Source organism: Cherax quadricarinatus, chromosome 18, assembly GCF_038502225.1.
Source record: "Cherax quadricarinatus isolate ZL_2023a chromosome 18, ASM3850222v1, whole genome shotgun sequence".
Taxonomy (NCBI): domain Eukaryota; kingdom Metazoa; phylum Arthropoda; class Malacostraca; order Decapoda; family Parastacidae; genus Cherax; species Cherax quadricarinatus.
The window spans coordinates 2,191,007-2,212,052 of NC_091309.1; the positions used below are offsets into that span (position 1 = coordinate 2,191,007).

The window sequence follows — 21,046 nt, forward strand, 5'->3', positions numbered from 1 at the left end:
TTGATCTACACATCCCCTACCCACTCTGAAACCTCCTTGCTCATCTGCAATCCTACATTCTGTCTTGCCTCTAATTCTTTCAATTATAACCCTACCGTACACTTTTCCTGGTTTACTCAGTAAACTTATTCCTCTATAATTTTTACAGTCTCTTTTGTCCCCTTTCCCTTTATATAAAGGGACTATACATGCTCTCCGCCAATCCCTAGGTACCTTCCCCTCTTTCATACATTTATTAAACAAAAGTACCAACCACTCCAACACTACATTCCCCCCCTGCTTTTAACATTTCTGTCATGATCCCATCAGTTCCAGCTGCTTTACCCCCTTTGATTTTACGTAATGCCTCACGTTCCTCCCCCACACTTACATTCTGCTCTTCACTCCTAAAAGATGGTATACCTCCCTGACCAGTGCATGAAATTACTGCCTCTGTTTCTTCCTTAACATTTAAAAGTTCCTCAAAATATTCTCGCCATCTACCTAATACCTCCATCTCCCCATCTACTAACTCCCCTACTGTTTTTAACTGACAAATCCATACTTTCCCTAGGCTTTCTTAACTTGTTTAACCCTTTTAGGGTCCAAGGCCCAAATCTGGAGTCACGCACCAGTGTCCAAGAATTTTCAAAAAAAAAATTTGTTATTTTTTCTTATGAAATCGTAGAGAATCTTTTTGTGAAGGTAATAAAACAAAAAGTACGAAATTTGGTGGAAAATTGACGAAATTATGCTCTCGCGAATTTTGATGTGTCAGCGATATTTACGAATCGGCGATTTTGCCGACTTTGACTCCCATTTTAGGCCAATTACATTATTCCAATCAACCAAATTCTTAGCTATTTCACTAGTATTACTTCTATTCTATCGATTGAGCACAAGAAATCGCCAAGTCAACTGTTTAAACTACAAAATAAAGTGATCGGAAATTGTTAATTTGGCCAATTTAACACAAAGTTCAAAATATTCCAATTTCAAAATAGGGTCCAGAATGAACAATGTAGGCATTCCTGGCACTAAATTAACATTTCCTCTGTTCATTAGTTATGTTTTGAGGCTTTACAAATAAATTCCATTTTGATTTTTTATTCACATAATGAATTTTTATTCACACCAAAAAATAGAAGATTTACTGTTATGCAATACTGTAATAATTGTATAAATATCATCACCATATTTGTGAATGTATATTAGACCCACCAGCTGACGTGTATTAGACGTGTGAGGTCGTTTGTTTACTCTTGAATATCGGCAAAAATTTAACATTTCCGCTACTTTGAGCTCAGTTTCAAGCCATTTCCAATGCTAAAACCAATCAAAATCATCTCTATTTCTGTAATATGTCTTCCATTCTATCAAATGAGACCAAGAAATCGCAAATACAACTATAAAAAACATACGAAAACACACTGCAAAGTTGCTGTTTTAATCGAAAAATCGTGATTTCATTTTTTTTCTCTCATTATACACAGTGTGCTGCAGGATCTGTTTTATGTGGTGCACACATACCACATAGATGTATTCTCTCATATCTAGGCCCAAATGTACCACTCACAGTTTATCAGAGTGAGCTGAGCTCATGGCGTAGATCTACGGTTTGGACCCTGAACGTAAAGCCGTAGATCTACGGGACGGACCCTGAAAGGGTTAACTCACTCCAAAATTTTTTCTTATTTACATTAGAATTTCTTGACAGTGCCTCTCCCACTTTATCATCTGCTCTCCTTTTGCAATCTCTCACCACTCTCTTTACCTTTCTTTTACTCTCCATATACGTACTCTGCTCTTCTTATAACACTTCTTTGTAAAAACCTCTCATAAGCTACCTTTTTCTTTCATCACACCCTTTACTTCATCATTCCACCAATCACTCCTCTTTCCTCCTGCCCCCACCCTCCTATAACCACACACTTCTGCCTCACATTCTAATACATGTACTGCATTTTTAAACTATTCCAACCCTCTTCAACCCCCCCACTACCCATCTTTGCACTAGCCCACCTTTCTGCCAATAGTCGCTTATATCTCACTCGTATATGTGATTCCCCCCCCCCCCCCCCAAGTCGGCCGCCTCCCATCGAGGCAGGGTGACCCAAAAAGAAAATACTTTCATCATCATTCAACACTTTCACCACACTCACACATTATCACTGTTTTTGCAGAGGTGCTCAGAATACAACAGTTTAGAAGCATATACGTATAAAGATACACAACATATCCCTCCAAACTGCCAATATCCCGAACCCCTCCTTTAAAGTGCAGGCATTGTACTTCCCATTTCCAGGACTCGAGTCCGACTATATGAAAATAACCGGTTTCCCTGAATCCCTTCACTAAATATTACCCTGCTCACACTCCAACAGATCGTCAGGTCCCAAGTATCATTAGTCTCCATTCACTCCTATCCAACACGCTCGTGCACGCTTGCTGGAAGTCCAAGCCCCTCGCCCACAAAACCTCCTTTACCCCCTCTTTCCAACCCTTTTGAGGACGACCCCTACCCCTCCTTCCTTCCCCTTTAGATTTATATGCTTTCCATGTCATTCTACTTTGATCCATTCTCTCTAAATGACCAAACCACCTCAACAACCCATCTTCAACCCTCTGACTAATGCTTTTATTAACTCTACCCCTTCTCCTAATTTCCACACTCCGAATTTCCTGCATAATATTTACACCACACATTGCCCTTAGACAGGACATCTCCACTGCCTCCAACCGTCTCCTCGCTGCTGCATTTACCACCCAAGCTTCGCATCCATATAAGAGTGTTGGTACTACTATACTTTCATACATTCCCTTTTTTGCCTCCATAGATTGTTTTTTGACTCCACATATACCTCGACGCACTACTCGCCTTTTTTCCCTCATCAATTCTATGATTAACCTCATCCTTCATAAATCCATCCGCCGACACGTCAACTCCCAAGTATCTGAAAACCTTCACTTCTTCCATACTCCTCCTCCCCAGTTTGATATCCAGTTTTTCTTTATCTAAATCATTTGATACCCTCATCACCTTACTCTTTTCTATGTTCACTTTCAACTTTCTACCTTTACACAAATTCTCAAACTCATCCACTAACCTTTGCAGTTTTTCTTTAGAATCTCCCATAAGCACAGTATCATCAGCAAAAAGTAACTGTGTCAATTCCCATTTTGAATTTGATTCTCCATAATTTAATCCCACCCCTCTCCCGAACACCCTAGCATTTACTTCTTTTACAACCCCATCTATAAATATATTAACCCTTTGACTGTCGCAACCCCCAATCCTGAGGTGTCTCCTGGTGTCGCAAAATTTAAAAAAAAAAAAATTGTTTTTTCTTATGAAATAATAGAGAATCTTTTCCCAATTGTAATGACACCAAAAAAAAAACGAAATTTGATGGAAAACTTACGGGATTATGCTCTCGCGAAGTTAGTGACCTCGGCGCTGTTTACAAATCGGCGATTTCGGCCACTTTAAGCCCTATTTTTGGCTAATTCCATTGTTCCAGTCGCCCAAACTCATATCTATTTCTTTTGAACTCCGTTTTTTCTATCGATTGAGTACAAGGAACTGCCCATTTACCAATTTCAACTACCTAATAATGTGGTCAGAAATTTGCAATTTGGCCAATTTCACAAAAACTAAAAAATATGACAATTTCAAAATAAGGTCCAGAATGAACAATACAGACATTCCTGGCTCTAAAATAACATTTTCTTTGTTCATCAGTCATGTCTCCAGGCCCCTCTGATATTACTCTTGCTTTCTATTTTGAATTTTTATTCAAACAAAAAATAGAAGACTTACTATTATGCAGACTACTGCAATACTGTAATAATTATATAAATAACATCAACCCATTCATGACTGCATATTAGAATGGCTAGTTGGACATTTATTGGACAATAGCATCATTTGTTTACTTGTGAACATTGGCAAAAATCAAACATTTCTAGGTTCTTTTTATAGTGAAATCAATCAAAATCACCTCTATTTCTATAATATGTTTTCTATTCTATCAAATGAGACCAAGAAAACGAGAATACAACCATAAATACTATACGAAAATAGACCACAAAGTCTGCATTTTAATTAAAAAAAAAACGGTCGGAGTTTTTTTTTTTTCTCATTATGCACTGCGTGCTCCAGGATTTTTTTATATGGTGCACACTGACCACACAGACCCATTGTCACATGTGGGCCTACCTGCTTTCTCCTGCTTGATTTGAAGCTGCTAGAATTTGAGTATATATACGTCAAACACGGTACCTCGTAAGACGTATATATACGGCCGCGACGGTCAATGGGTTAAACAACCATGGTGACATTACACATCCCTGTCTAAGACCTACTTTTACCGGAAAGTAGTCTCCCTCTCTTCTACACACCCTGAGCCTCGCTATCCTCATAAAAACTCTTTACAGCATTTAGTAACTTACCACCTATTCCATATACTTGCAACATCTGCCACATTGCTCCTCTATCCACTCTATCATATGCCTTTTCTAAATCCATAAATGCAATAAAATCTTCCCTACCTTTATCTAAATACTGTTCACATATATGCTTCAATGTAAACACTTGATCTACACATCCCCTACGAACTCTGAAGCCTCCCTGCTCATCCGCATTCCTACATTCTGTCTTGCCTCTAATTCTTTCAATTATAACCTTACCGTATACTTTTCCTGGTATACTCGGTAAACTTATTCCTCTATAATTTTTGCAATCTCTTTTGTCCCCTTTCCCTTTATATAAAGGGACTATACATGCTCTCTGCCAATCCCTAGGTACCTTCCCCTCTTTCATACATTTATTAAACAAAAGTACCAACCACTTCAACACTATATCCCCCCTTGCTTTTAACATTTCTGTTATGATCCCATCAGTTCCAGCTGCTTTACCCCCTTTCATTCTACGTAATGCCTCGCATACCTCCCCCACACTTACATTCTGCTCTTCACTCCTAAAAGATGGTATACCTCCCTGGCCAGTGCATGAAATTACCGCCTCCCTTTCTTCGTCAACATTTAAAAGTTCCTCAAAATATTCTCGCCATCTACCTAATACCTCCCTCTCCCCCATCTACTAACTCCCCTACTTCCTGTAAGCTTTTTCACCCTGAACTGTGTACCTCTTCAGTACAGGAAAGACTGTGCTATAACTTAAATTGCCAGGCATACCATCTAAAGGGGACAAAAAGATACAAAACATCCAGGCCATGGGAAAACCTGGGTAGCCACAGCCACTCAAGAGGGAGAGGTTTTTTAGTGCCAGGAAGGAAAAAAAACTGGCAGGAAATGGCAGAAATCGTACACCAAATCCAGTCATTCCTGGAGTGGAACCACAGTCAGTGGCCTCCACTCCAAACCAACAGATACAGATACTAATGCCGGAAAAAAAATCCCCCCTCAGTACCAACAATACCACCAGTCCGATAACATTCTTTGCAAATATACAGGGTCTAAAGCCAGCAACAAACAACAAAATACCTTTCATCCGTGGACTGCTTGCAGAGGCAAAGGCAATGTTCGCGGCTTTCACTGAGACCCACATAAAGGATCACTTGGACAACGAAATATGGATCCCAGGTTACAACCTATACAGATGTGACAGAGTGAACAGGCAAAAGGGGGGGGTTGGCCTATACATTGCAGAGTCACTTGTTTGCACAGAAATGCTTAATGCCTCAAATGATGTAGTGGAAGTTTTAGCAGTAAAGGTCGAGAACCAAAACCTAGTCATTGTGGTAGTCTAAAAGCCTCCGGATGCAACATCCCAGCAATTCCAGGAACAGCTGTTAAAAATTGACCACTGTCTGGAAAATCTTCCAGCTCCTGCACCCAACATCTTGCTCCTGGGGGATTTCAACTTAAGGCACCTAAAATGGAGGAATATAGCAAATAATATTGTTGCAGTAATAGCACCAGGAGGCAGCTCTGATGAAAACTCACACTCACATGAGCTTTTAAATCTCTGCACAAAATTCAATTTAAACCAGCAAATAATAGAGCCTACTAGACTGGAGAATACACTAGACCTCATCTTCACTAACAATGATGATCTGATAAGAAATGTCACCATATCAAAAACAATATACTCAGATCACAACATAATTGAGGTTCAGACATGTATGCGTGGAGCCCCAGACCGACAAAATGAGACTAGTCACGAGGGAGCATTCACCAAATTCAACTTCAATAACAAAAACATAAAGTGGGACCAAGTAAACCAAGTCCTAACCGATATAAGCTGGGAAGATATACTAAGCAACACAGACCCCAACTTATGCCTAGAACAGATTAACTCGGTGGCACTCGATGTATGCACAAGGCTTATTCCTCTAAGAAAAAGGAGGAGTAGATGTAAAATAGAAAGAGACAGGCGCTCCCTTTACAGGCGACGGAAAAGAATAACAGAGCGGCTAAAAGAGGTCAATATATCTGAAATGCGTAGGGAGACACTGGTCAGAGAAATAGCAAGCATCGAACTTAAGCTAAAAGAATCCTTTAGGAGTCAGGAATTGCAAGAAGAACTAAAAGCCATAAATGAAATCGAAAGAAACCCAAAGTATTTCTTTTCCTATGCCAAATCAAAATCGAGAACGTCCAGCATTGGGCCCTTACTTAAACAAGATGGGTCCTACACAGATGACAGCAAGGAAATGAGTGAGCTACTCAAGTCCCAATATGACTCGGTTTTTAGCAAGCCGCTAACCAGACTGAGAGTCAAAGATCAAAATGATTTTTTTATGAGAGAGCCAAAAAATTTGATTAACACAAGCCTATCCGATGTTATCCTGACGCCAAATGACTTCGAACAGGCGATAAATGACATGCCCATGCACTCTGCCCCAGGGCCAGACTCGTGGAACTGTGTTCATCAAGAACTGCAAGAAGCCCCTATCACGAGCCTTTTCCATCCTATGGAGAGGGAGCATGGACACGGGGGTCGTCCCACAGTTACTAAAAACAACAGACATAGCCCCACTCCACAAAGGGGGCAGTAAAGCAACAGCAAAGAACTACAGACCAATAGCACTAACATTCCATATCATAAAAATCTTTGAAAGGGTCCTAAGAAGCAAGATCACCACCCATCTAGAAACCCATCAGTTACACAACCCAGGGCAACATGGGTTTAGAACAGGTCGCTCCTGTCTGTCTCAACTATTGGATCACTACGACAAGGTCCTAGATGCACTAGAAGACAAAAAGAATGCAGATGTAATATATACAGACTTTGCAAAAGCCTTCGACAAGTGTGACCATGGCGTAATAGCGCACAAAATGCGTGCTAAAGGATTAACAGGAAAAGTTGGTCGATGGATCTATAATTTCCTCACTAACTGAACACAGAGTAGTCGTCAACAGAGTAAAGTCCGAGGCAGCTACGGTGAAAAGCTCTGTTCCACAAGGCACAGTACTCGCTCCCATCTTGTTCCTCATCCTCATATCCGACATAGACAAGGATGTCAGCCACAGCACCGTGTCTTCCTTTGCAGATGACACCCGAATCTGCATGACAGTGTCTTCCATTGCAGACACTGCAAGGCTCCAGGCAGACATCAACCAAATCTTTCAGTGGGCTGCAGAAAACAATATGAAGTTCAACGATGAGAAATTTCAATTACTCAGATATGGTAAACATGAGGAAATTAAATCATCAGAGTACAAAACAAATTCTGGCCACAAAATAGAGCGAAACGCCAACGTCAAAGACCTGGGAGTGATTATGTCGGAGGATCTCACCTTCAAGGACCATAACATTGTATCAATCGCATCTGCTAGAAAAATGACAGGATGGATAATGAGAACCTTCAAAACTAGGGAGGCCAAGCCCATGATGACACTCTTCAGGTCACTTGTTCTACCTAGGCTGGAATATTGCTGCACACTAACAGCACCTTTCAAGGCAGGTGAAATTGCCGACCTAGAAAATGTACAGAGAACTTTCACGGCGCGCATAACGGAGATAAAACACCTCAATTACTGGGAGCACTTGAGGTTCCTAAACCTGTATTCCCTGGAATGCAGGAGGGAGAGATACATGATTATATACACCTGGAAAATCCTAGAGGGACTAGTACCGAACTTGCACACGAAAATCACTCGCTACGAAAGCAAAAGACTTGGCAGACGATGCACCATCCCCCCAATGAAAAGCAGGGGTGTCACTAGCACGTTAAGAGACCATACAATAAGTGTCAGGGGCCCCGAGACTGTTCAACTGCCTCCCAGCACACACAAGGGGGATTACCAACAGACCCCTGGCAGTCTTCAAGCTGGCACTGGACAAGCACCTAAAGTCAGTTCCTGATCAGCCGGGCTGTGGCTCGTACGTTGGTTTGCGTGCAGCCAGCAGCAACAGCCTGGTTGATCAGGCGCTGATCCACCAGGAGGCCTGGTCACAGACCGGGCCGTGGGGGCGTTGACCCCCGGAACTCTCTCCAGGTGAACTCCAGGTACTCTGTTTTTAACTGACAAATTCATACTTTCCCTAAGCTTTCTTAACTTGTTTAACTCGCTCCAAAATTTTTCTTATTTTCATTAAAATTTCTTGACAGTGCCTCTCCCACTCTATCATCTGCTCTCCTTTTGCACTCTCACCACTCTTTACCTTCCTTTTACTCTCCATATACTCTGCTCTTCTTATAACACTTCTGCTTTGTAAAAACCTCTCATAAGCTACCTTTTTCTCTTTTATCACACCCTTTACTTCATCATTCCACCAATCACTCCTCTTTCCTCCTATAACCACAAACTTCTGCCCCACATTCTAATACTGCATTTTTAAAACTATTCCAACCCTCTTCAACCCCCCCCCCACTACTCATCTTTGCACTATTTCACCTTTCTGCCAATAGTCGCTTATATCTTGCCCGAACTTCCTCCTCGCTTAGTTTACACACTTTCACCTCCCTCTTACTTGTTGTTGCCACCTTCCTCTTTTCCCATCTACCTCTTACTCTAACTGTAGCTACAACTAAATAATGATCCGATATATCAGTTGCCCCTCTATAAACATGTATATATAAGTATATGTGTAAGTATATTTTATTATCACACTGGCCGATTCCCACCAAGGCAGGGTGGCCCGAGAAAGAAAAACTTTCACCATCATTCACTCCATCACTGTCTTGCCAGAAGGGTGCTTTACACTACAGTTTTTAAACTGCAACATTAACACCCCTCCTTCAGGGGTATTTTTAAGGGAGGAGAAAGTTCAAATTCAAAGTTTATTCTCTATAAGGATTACAATGCTGAGTTTACAGAATTTGGTTATTGTATTGTTTACATGTAGTAAAATAATAATTACAGAGTGTACCACTAGAACACCTAGCATGGCTAGGCATTTCAGGCAGACTTAAATTAAATCATAAGTTTAAAATATTACAAAATTATGAGGTAAGTTGGTATTATGGCTAAGTGACTAAATACTAGTTTGTGAGTTTAGCAATGTGAATGCTTTTGTTTTGGCACTATACATAGTTTCAGTATTGGAGTATCACAGGCCAACTTATGACTAGTTAAGATTCATTATTTTGAGATTGAGATTGATATTTCTGTTTATGGTCAAATGGGTGAGTGAGTGTAAGTGTTAACCACCAGGTGGTATTAGTGGAGTTAGTTGACAGGGTGTATCAGGGAGATAAGATGTTTTCTGATGGTAGTTTTGAAGGTGATGAATGTGTCTGCAGTTTTAGAATTTTCAGGTAGGGTGTTCCAGATTTTAGGGCCTTTGACATACATTGAATTTTTGTAAAGGTTTAGCCGGACACGGGGAATGTCAGAGATGTTTGTGTCTGGTGTTGTGCCTGTGGGTTCTGTCGCAACTATCAAGAAAGCGTTTTAGGTCAAGGTTAATATTGGAATTTAAGGTCCTGTAGATGTAGATTGCACAGTAGTAAGTGTGGATGTACTGAACAGGGAGTAAGTTTAGATCTATGAAGAGTGGGGGGGGTGTGTTGCCAGGGATGGGATTTAGTGATTATTTTTACTGCGGCTTTTTGTTGGGTTATTATTGACTTTAGGTGTGTTGCTGCAGTTGAACCCCAAGCACATACTATAGCATAAGTGAGGTATGGATATATAAGTGAATGGTATAGTGTGAGAAGGGCAGTTTGCGGCACGTAGTATCGTATCTTGGAGAGGATCCCAACCGTTTTGGATACTTTTTTGGTTGTGTTGGATATGGGTGTTGAAGTTCATGTTGTTGTCGAGATATAGGCCTAGGAATTTGCCCTCATTATGCCTGGCAATTAGTGTTGTCGATCTTAATGTTCATTTGCGCATCTCCTGCTCTGCTACCAAACATAATGTAGTAGGTTTTGTCAGTGTTAAGTGTAAGTTTATTGGCTGTCATCCAAGTCGATATTTTGATCAGCTCCTCATTAACAATGGTGTTGAGGGTGGCAAGATTAGGGTGAGAGATGACATAAGTCGTGTCGTCAGCAAAGAGAATGGGGTTCAGGTGTTGAGATACGTTTGGAAGATCATTGATGTATATGAGGAAGAGCAGGGGACCAAGGACACTTCCCTGCGGAACTCCAGTATCAAGTGGCTGTTGTTGATGATGCTGTGTCTTTAATGGTGACAGTTCAGGTGAGATATAAGCGACTATTGGCAGAAAGGTTGGGCTAGTGCAAAGATGAGAAGTGGGGGGGTTGAAGAGGGTTGGAATAGTTTTAAAAATGCAGTATTAGAATGTGGGGCAGAAGTTTGTGGTTATAGGAGGGTGGGGGCAGGAGGAAAGAGGAGTGATTGGTGGAATGATGAAGTAAAGGGTATGATAAAAGAGAAAAAGGTAGCTTATGAGAGGTTTTTACAAAGCAGAAGTGTTATAAGAAGAGCAGAGTATATGGAGAGTAAAAGAAAGGTAAAGAGAGTGGTGAGAGAGTGCAAAAGGAGAGCAGATGATAGTGGGAGAGGCACTGTCAAGAAATTTTCATGAAAATAAGAAAAAAAATTTTGGAGTGAGTTAAAGTTAAGAAAGCCTAGGGAAAGTATGGATTTGTCAGTTAAAAACAGAGTAGGGGAGTTAGTAGATGGGGAGATGGAAGTATTAGGTAGATGACGAGAATATTTTGAGGAACTTTCAAATGTTAAGGAAGAAACGGAGGCGGTAATTTCATGCACTGGTCAGGGAGGTATACCATCTTTTAGGAGTGAAGAAGAGCAGAATATAAGTGTGGGGGAGGTACGTGAGGCATTACGTAGAATGAAAGGGGGTAAAGCAGGTGGAACTGATGGGATCATGACAGAAATGTTAAAAGCAGGGGGGGATATAGTGTTGGAGTGGTTGGTACTTCTGTTTAATAAATGTATGAAAGAGGGGAAGGTACCTAGGGATTGGCAGAGAGCATGTATAGTCCCTTTATATAAAGGGAAAGGGGACAAAAGAGACTGTAAAAATTATAGAGGAATAAGTTTACTGAGTATACCAGGAAAAGTGTACGGTAGGGTTATAATTGAAAGAATTAGAGGTAAGACAGAATGTAGGATTGCGGATGAGCAAGGAGGTTTCAGAGTGGGTAGGGGATGTGTAGATCAAGTGTTTACATTGAAGCATATATGTGAACAGTATTTAGATAAAGGTAGGGAAGTTTTTATTGCATTTATGGATTTAGAAAAGGCATATGATAGTGGATAGAGGAGCAATGTGGCAGATGTTGCAAGTATATGGAATAGGTGGTAAGTTATTAAATGCTGTAAAGAGTTTTTATGAGGATAGTGAGGCTCAGGTTAGGGTGTGTAGAAGAGAGGGAGACTACTTCCTGGTAAAAGTAGGTCTTAGACAGGGATGTGTAAAGTCACCATGGTTGTTTAATATATTTATAGATGGGGTTGTAAAGGAAGTAAATGCTAGGGTGTTCGGGAGAGGGGTGGGATTAAATTTTGGGGAATTAAATTCAAAATGGGAATTGATAGTTACTTTTTGCTGATGATACTGTGCTTATGGGAGATTCCAAAGAAAAATTGCAAAGGTTAGTGGATGCGTTTGGGAATGTGTGTAAAGGTAGAAAGTTGAAAGTGAACATAGAAAAGAGTAAGGTAATGAGGGTATCAAATGATTTAGATAAAGAAAAATTGGATATCAAATTGGGGAGGAGGAGTATGGAAGAAGTGAATGTTTTCAGATACTTGGGAGTTGACGTGTCGGCGGATGGGTTTATGAAGGATGAGGTTAATCATAGAAGTGATGAGGGGAAAAAAGGAGAGTGCTGCGTTGAGGTATATGTGGAGTCAAAAAACGTTATCTATGGAGGCAAAGAAGGGAATGAATGAAAGTATAGTAGTACCAACACTTATATGGGTGTGAAGCTTGGGTGGTAAATACAGCAGCGAGGAGACGGTTGGAGGCAGTGGAGATGTCCTGTTTAAGGGCAATGTGTGGTGTAAATATTATGCAGAAAATTCGAAGTGTGGAAATTAGGAAAAGGTGTGGAGTTAATAAAAGTATTAGTCAGAGGGCAGAAGAGGGGTTGTTGATGTGGTTTGGTCATTTAGAGAGAATGGATCAAAGTAGAATGACATGGAAAGCATATAAATCTATAGGGGAAGGAAGGAGGGGTAGGGGTCGTCCTCGAAAGGGTTGGAGAGAGGGGGTAAAGGAGGTTTTGTGGGCAAGGGGCTTGGACTTCCAGCAAGCGTGCGTGAGCGTGTTAGGAGTGAATGGAGGCGAATGGTACTTGGGACCTGATGATCTGTTGGAGTGTGAGCAGGGTAATATTTAGTGAAAGGATTCAGGGAAACCGGTTATTTTCATATAGTCAGACTTGAGTCCTGGAAATGGGAAGTACAATGCCTGCACTTTAAAGGAGGGGTTTGGGATATTGGCAGTTTGGAGGGATATGTTGTGTATCTTTATATGTGTATGCTTCTAAACTGTTGTATTCTGAGCAACTCTGCAAAAATAGTGATAGTATGTGAGTGTGGTGAAAGTGTTGAATGATGATGAAAGTATTTTCTTTTTGGGGATTTTCTTTCTTTTTTGGGTCACCCTGCCTCGGTGGGAGACGGTAGACTTATTGAAAAAAAAAAAAAGTTTTTTTTTATTTTATGTACATACAATAAAACCCCGGTATCCACTGATTCGATATCCACTGTTTATCCACAGTTTACTGTGACCCAAAAATACCTTTTAATTTTTGCATAATGGCTTCAAAGTGCAAAGTAGAAAAGCTAGCAGTTTTTCCAAGCCTAAGTGATGCCATGAAGTGCTTCCCATCAGTGAGTGATAATTCTCCACTTACTATGCATAATTCATGAATTAAAATTTATAATAGGTGTGTATAGGACTTGCATTTAGGATTTACTACTATCCAGTTTCAGTACCCACAACAGGTCCTTGGAACATATCCCTGCGGATACGGGGGTCCTCTATATATAATTTTTTCTAGTAACTAGGTTTTGATGCATAGGAAATTTTGAAGACTCAGTGATTCAACTCTTCTGTTCGGTTACAGTACTCTAGTTTTGTATGGCATGAGTTTTATTGCTGATTTCTTTGGAAAGATTTTTTTAAGTTTGCATTAATGTGCAATTACTGTACTATTTCTGTAAATCAGTGTTGCCATTCTCATCAGGACCATTAAGACCTTCCTGCCCTTTCCCTACTGATGCTTGGGGTCCCCTTGTGATTGGTGTTTGAAGTCTTTATAAATAAATCCAGCATTCCCTCTTCTCTCCCTTTTCTTGCTCTAAAATGATTCCCCTTTTGTGATTTAGCCATTTTAACTTAATAGATAAGGTTTAGACTCTGGTAATGGCCCTAAAGCTGCTGCTGATTCTTTCCATGATTTGTGGACTCTTGTCTTGGGATGAATTTTTCCTATTGCTATAGTACATAAACTTAGGCTGTTGCTGATATAGCTTCTGTGGGTACAATCACCACTGCAGATGCTACTGCTGTTGTGGCTTATCCTCCTGTTGCTTCAACCCCAGACTGTTCTGAGACACTGAAATATTGATATAGTAAAAACAGGTTCAAAGGTTGTCATTGGTGGGTTGAGTGGTATATGATGGCATTTGGGCAGTGGTGAATTTTGTACTTATAACTATTAAAATTTAAGACTTCTTTATATATATAGACTTGTATAGACTTTTTTTTCTTCTGTGGACTCCTTAATTTTCTGTTTTTTTTTTTTTTTTTTTTTTTTTCTCTAATACAGGAATCTGGAAGTAACGTAGGTGAATGTATTGGAAAACACATAAATTGGGATAAGCTACAGCATGAAATAAATAAAAGTATACCAAAAGGAGAGCTGGATTTGGTCTTCAAGAAGTACTGTGGGTAAGGTCTAGCTTTTGTCCTGTGACATGTTTAACACATAGTATGTGCAAAGTATAAATAACTTTTACCCGTCTTTTTTGTCCCTGAGGTTCATTCTTCATTTGTAGAGTAGAGAAGCAATTGCATAAGTATCTCTGTATTGGTACTAAAAGATACTCATTTTGTGTTTTAATATTTTTTTATATTGCACATCAACCATTTCTCGCCAAGGCAGGGTGGCCTGAAAAAGAAAAGCTTTAATCATATTTAATAACTTCCCTAAATCTCTCTTCATATCCTGGCCAGTATTGTTATTGGCTTGCTCAAATTTTATGTAGACTGGCCCCCAAAGGCATAAATTTAGCCATACCTAGCAGGTTTTTGATTAGACTATAAAACATTCATCTTGTGTTTGTGGGTCTTTGTTCTTGGGGTGCCTGTGGTCGTAAGTTTGCTTGAGCTCTCGGCCATGTCAAAGATGATAGCATATAAACCTCTGGTACGTTCACTAGATTTTGGTAGACTGATGGTGGACATCAAATGGAGAGATTCTTAGAACTAATAGTGTAAGAGGTCATAGCACATAATAGGTTGCTATTACACTAATTTAAAAATTAAGTATGGAAATTTTGGTAAGACTAAGATTTTCTCAGTCTGGTCACCCTGTCAAGAGTGGTGGACCTCCATCCTCCCACAATTTTTATTGAGCAAGTAATGCCCATTGTCCAGCATTATTCTTGTTTTAACTTCTACAAAAATTATGCAACTTGTGCCTAATCATGTAAAACTGTAAAGCTTGATGATACAGGTCAACCATCACTAATCCTGCATAATTGGGACTTGTAGGGTGCTGGACCTGGCATGGTAAACTGTCACACCTTTGAAAGCTGTGGGATGGAAACTTTTTACCAATGATGCTAGTCAAAATTAGTGCTAGATTAGTGATGGAACTGGATTAGTGATTGCTGGATCACTGATGACTGACCTGTATTCAATGCATAGTACGTATTTATTCATATTAACCCTGAATTGTTTCATGGGGGAGATGGGCTAAACCTGTAGAGGACAAGTCTTTGGTAGTGGGAGGTAGATTCAAACAAAGGAGAGGGTGGGTAACTCCAATTCTTTGTATAGAGCCTTCATCAGCCTTTCAGTTCCTCCCTTGAAGGGTATTAATTCCCGAAAGTTAGTGACATGTCCTAAATCACATTTGCACATTTAACATTGATATACTATATCTACTCTTTCTGTATTTCTAAAATTGGTGAATGTTGGTGACTGAACCAGGAAGTTTTAGTGGATTTACTGTGTGCTTTCCCTGAGGTGTACCCATGACACCCATTCTTGTTAGGCAAGATAATGTTTGACTAATAAAATGAGATGATTCTGCCCTTCCTGTGTGTCAGCATGGTTGTAGCAGGTTAGTCTTAACCAAAAAAAAAAAAAAAAAAAAAAAAAAAAGGCATAATACCGTAACTGGAACGATACACAAATAACCCGCACATAGATCTTACAATGACGTTTCAGTCTTTCTTCTGCCCTGTGTATTTGTTCTTTATTTATTCCCCTCCCTTGGTGTTCTTGCTCTTACCCTCTGTGGGCACCTAGCTCCCTTGCAGTGCTCCTCTCTCTTAGTATTTGACTAGCTCCTCTTACTACCTCCCCACTACTACTTCCTTCCACCTCCACTACTACCACTTCTACCACCACCTCTGCCTATATATACCCACCTTGCTCTCTTTTTCGTTAGTGTGACTTCATAAATGGTCCAAGTAGGACCGAAACGTTCGTAAGCTCCTCTCCTATGTGCAGGTTATTTGTGTAGGTTAGTCTTATTTCCTCGTTGACCCCTGGTTTCAGCCAAAGTGTGTGGTTAAAATCTAGGAAAGTCGCTATACAGTGGCTGGTACACTTCATCAAAAACCTGCATTTAACAGAGGACCCTTAATATCATGTTTGTCCTGCAGTATCTGTTCTGCTGTAATCTTTGATATATTTTTACTAACTACTATTAGCTCTCACTACCTCATCATTACTAGGACCCCTACTGTTTTTTTTTCTCCAAGTCTGCCGTCTCCCACTGAGGCAAGGTGACCCAAAGAAAAAAATCCCCAAAAAGAAAATACTTTCATCATTGAACACTTTCACCTCACTCAAACAATCACTGTTTTTGCAGAGGTGCCCAGAATACAACAGTTTAGAAGTATATACGTATAAAAATACACAATACAGTGGACCCCCGCTTAACGATCACCTCCCAATGCGACCAATTATGTAAGTGTATTTATGTAAGTGAGTTTGTACGTGTATGTTTGGGGGTCTGAAATGGACTAACCTACTTCACAATATTCCTTATGGGAACAAATTCGGCCAGTACTGGCACCTGAACATGCTTCTGGAATGAAAAAATATCGTTAACCGGGGGTCCACTGTAAATCCCTCCAAACTGCCAATATCCCAAACCCTTCCTTTAGAGTGCAGGCATTGTACTTCCCATTTCCAGGACTCAAGTCCGGTTATATAAAATAACAGGTTTCCCTGAATCCCTTCACTAAATATTAACCTGCTTACACTCCAACAGCTCGTCAGGTCCCAAATACCATTCGTCTCCATTCACTCCTAACACGCTCACGCACGTTTGCTGGAAGTCCAAACCCCTCGCCCACAACCTCTTTTACCCCCTCCCTCCAACCTTTTTGAGGACGACCCCTACCCTGCCTTCCTTCCCCTACAGATTTATATGCTCTCCATGTCATTCTACTTTGATCCATTCTCTCTAAATGACCAAATCACCTCAACAACCCTTCTTCAGCCCTCTAATACTTTTATTAACTCCACACCTCCTAATTTCCACACTCCGAATTTTCTGCATAATATTTACACCACACATTGCCCTTAGACAGGATATCTCCACTGCCTCCAACTGCCTCCTCACTGCAGCATTTACAACCCAAGCTTCACACCCATACAAGTGTTGGTACTACCATACATACATTCATACATTCCCTTCTTTGCCTCCATAGATAACATTTTTTGCCTCCACATATACCTCAATGCACCACTCGCCTTTTTTCTTTCATCAATTCTATGATTAACCTCATTCTTCATAAATCCATCCGCTGACACATCAAATCCCAAATATCTGAAAACATTCACTTCTTCCATACTCCTCCCCAATTTGATATCCAATTTTTCTTTATCTAAATCATTTGATACCCTCATCACCTTACTCTTTTCTATGTTCACTTTCTACTTTTACACACACACCCAAATTCATCCACTAACCTTTGCAATTTTTCTTTAGAATCTCCCATAAGCACAGTATCGTCAGCAAAAAGTAACTGTGTCACTTCCCGTTTTGTATTTAATTCCCCATAATTTAATCCCACCCCTCTCCCGAACACCCTAGCATTTACTTCTTTTGGAACCCCATCTATAAATATATTAAACAACCGTGGTGACATTACACATCCCTGTCTAAGACCTACTTTTACCAGGAAGTAGTCTCCCTCTCTTCTACACACCCTAATGTTACCTTTATAATTATACTGATGTACTATGATTGCTGTGCAATATTTTTTAGCTAATACTGTACTGTTGTACCTAATTCTGAGACCACCATTACCACATCTTCCTCTGCAACCTACCATAATTTCAATTTTTTTTTTTTTTTTTTTTGGGGGGGGGGGGGGGGGGTTGAATGGGCCAAAAATGGACAGAATTAAATGCATTATTGGTCTTCCATGCATAGATAGCATAAAATAAGCTGGCCTTCTGATGTATTGGAAATAAATACCAAAATACAAAACCAGTCACCAGATCTCTCCACAGCTCTTGGACCAGGCCCTATGAGCACCAACAAGGCAGCTGATGCTTTATTCATCTTTGTTTTCTTTTGCTTTCAGCTATTTTTTTGTTATAGCTATGGTGTTTCTATGTTTGGTACATTTTGGTAAAGAAATGGGGCTTTTATTTTTACGTTCTTGAATGTACAGTGTGAAGTCAACTGATACAACTCTGCCCAGTAGGCATACATTAACTATTTTCACACTTAAGATGTTTAGTGACTGACCAGACAGTTAAATCAAACATGGAAGTTAAGTTATTCGTTCTTAATGTTGCTGTCTAAAAATACTAGTGATAAGCACAGTCTGGAAAGATTGGTTCAGCTAAAATAAATTCTGTAAATGATAGAAATTTTAGGCATGCATAGTACAATATTAACGGTTTTATGAATTTCAGATATTTGTTTGGCCCCTACTTCAGTCTCGTTAGATTACAGGAGTATAGTAAATGTCAACCAATCTAATTTTTAATATTGTGATTTCAGCCGTCGTGATCGTTTCATGGCATGTGTTGAGGACTTTTTTACTAAACTTGAAAGGTGCACGAATGAACAGGAGCAGCGCGATCTGAACATCTCTAGAAAGGCCATAGATGCTGGAATTGACTTTATTTGCTATAAAGGAGGAGACAGAATTGCTTGTGAGTACGTCATTTTTATTAGGTTTAATATGCAAGTTAATTTTCATTTTATACATTCAGTACGTGATTTTTTAACCCTTTCAGGGTCCAGACCTCCATCCTGAAACTTGTCCACCCAGTCCAAGAATTTAAAAAAAAAAAAAATCTTATGTGTAATGGTAGAGAAAGTAATGAAGTACAAAATTGACGAAATTACATTCCCGTGAATTTTGCTGCACCAGCGATATTTATGCATCTGTGATTTTCAAGACTGACTCCCATTTTAGGCCAATTACATTATTCATGTTGATGAAATTCTTAGCTAATTTGCTAGTATTATATTTATTTTATCCAGCGAGCACAAGAAATCACCCAGTCAACTGTTTAAACTACCCAATAAAGTAATCGGATATTGGTAATTGTTCAATTTCACAGTTCAAAATGCAGTAGACCCTTATTTAGCACGGTAGTTAGGTTCCTGAAAATACCGTGTTAGGTAAAATTGTGCTAATTGAACTGAAGAACCTGTGGGAAAAATAGTGTTACATTCCTGGGAGCCCCCAAAAAGCCAAACAACTTTATTTTAGACGAACAGATCTTACAAAAATAAAAGCGAACATGAATTGTAGTTCATTGTCATATATTACTGCTTAAGACTACAAATGCAATAGAAATAGTATTTCTTACCTTAAATTGTGGGTAATGGTGTGTGTGGATGTTTGGGGAGAGTGGATATGGATGGTTTGGCCCTACTGGGCTGAGGTGGATGGTTGTTGGTTGTCGACAGAAGTAGATGGTAGAGGTTCTGGTACTAAAGTCGATGGTTGTATTGGAATGTGTATAAATTCTGTAATGGTTCTCTGGGCTGTTTTACCCTGCAATACATTATACAGCTGACGGTAAGGCATCATCAGCTGGTCTAGACCCCGTTTCAAAGAACTGCTAGATTTGTCTGGGTCCTCTTCAGTGAAAGTCTGCAACTTTACCAATAGTATGAAACTGCTCACGTAACTGTTGAAATGTTAACCGTTTTTCTTCATGTTCTTCATCTTCTATTATGTCTCTCCCTTGTATCTGTGCATCGAGCTCTACTAACATTTCCTCTGTACTCCTGTCTTCATTATTATTTTCTAAGAGCTCATTCACATCTTCATTCATATCTTCAAAACCATCACCTGGTAATCTCCTTGCCAGCTGAACAATTTCCTGAACCTGACTTAAGCAAGGGGAAACCAGTGAAAGAATTAACCACAGAAGGCCATTACTTTTTCCCAGTCTGCATTTAATGTTGAGGCACTTCATTCCATGCACTTCTAGCATAGCTGATAGCATCTTCTGTGTTAAATTTATTCCAGAAGGTTGGTACTGCCAGGTTGGAATCAGTCCATTGATGCAACTAGTTTCTTCATAACTTTTTTGTGTAGTTACACTTGAATGACTAAACTCCCCGATCCAGTGGTTGTATTAAAGATGTATTTGAAGGTAAAAATACAACCTTTACATGTGGCGTCACATCCAGCAAAGCTTGTGGATGAGTACAGGAATTATCAAGAATGAAGAGCCTTGAATGCAAGGTTCTTGCTGTGCAGGTAACACTTAACTTCAGGAATAGTGATGCTTAAACCAGTCATTAAATATTTCCTGTCATCCATGCTGACTGGTTTGACCTGTTAGGTAAGACACATATGCAACAGTTAGGTATCTTTATTTCAAAACGTTTCGCCTACACAGTAGGCTTCAGTCGAGTACAGAAAAGTTGATAGAAGCAGAAGATACTTGAAGACGATGTAATCAGTCCATCACCCTTAAAGTTTTGAGGTGGTCAGTCCCTCAGTCTGGAGAAGAGCATTGTACCGTTGACTGAAACAATATGAAGCTGAAGTGACAGGATGGAGCCTTTATATAGTGCCAGGAGGTGAGACGTAGGTTGCTTTGGGAGGGCAGGTCCCTCTCAAACCCAGCCGTTCTCGCTAGTAGAGGTCGAAGTTGATGGACTGATTACATCGTCTTCAAGTATCTTCTGCTTCTATCGACTTTTCTGTACTCGACTGAAGAAGCCTACTGTGTAGGCGAAACGTTTCGAAATAAAGATACCTAACTGTTGCATATGTGTCTTACCTAACAATCTGTCGGTATTTTATACCATTTTAATGCTGGTTTGACCTCCAAATTACTGGTAAGGTATTTTTATCTACGCCTTTCAAAGCACAAGGGTTCTTAGAGCAGTAAATAACCATGGGCTTACACTTGAAATCGCCTGATGCATTACCGCAAAGGAGCAATGTGAAGCGGTCCTTTGCTGCCTTGAAGCCCAGT

At 39.9% G+C, this 21,046-nt stretch overlaps 1 protein-coding gene across 1 annotated transcript in view; it reads left to right on the top strand.

The window, feature by feature from the left end:
- The window catches only part of LOC128689540 (27 kDa glycoprotein), a 55,858-nt gene that overhangs the window by 12,972 nt on the left and 21,840 nt on the right, over positions 1 to 21,046 (top strand). Inside the window, exons 3-4 of the mRNA XM_070086050.1 lie at positions 14,166 to 14,287; positions 18,597 to 18,751. Coding sequence (XP_069942151.1) covers positions 14,166 to 14,287; positions 18,597 to 18,751 — 277 coding nt within the window. The remainder of the gene's footprint in view (positions 1 to 14,165; positions 14,288 to 18,596; positions 18,752 to 21,046) is intronic.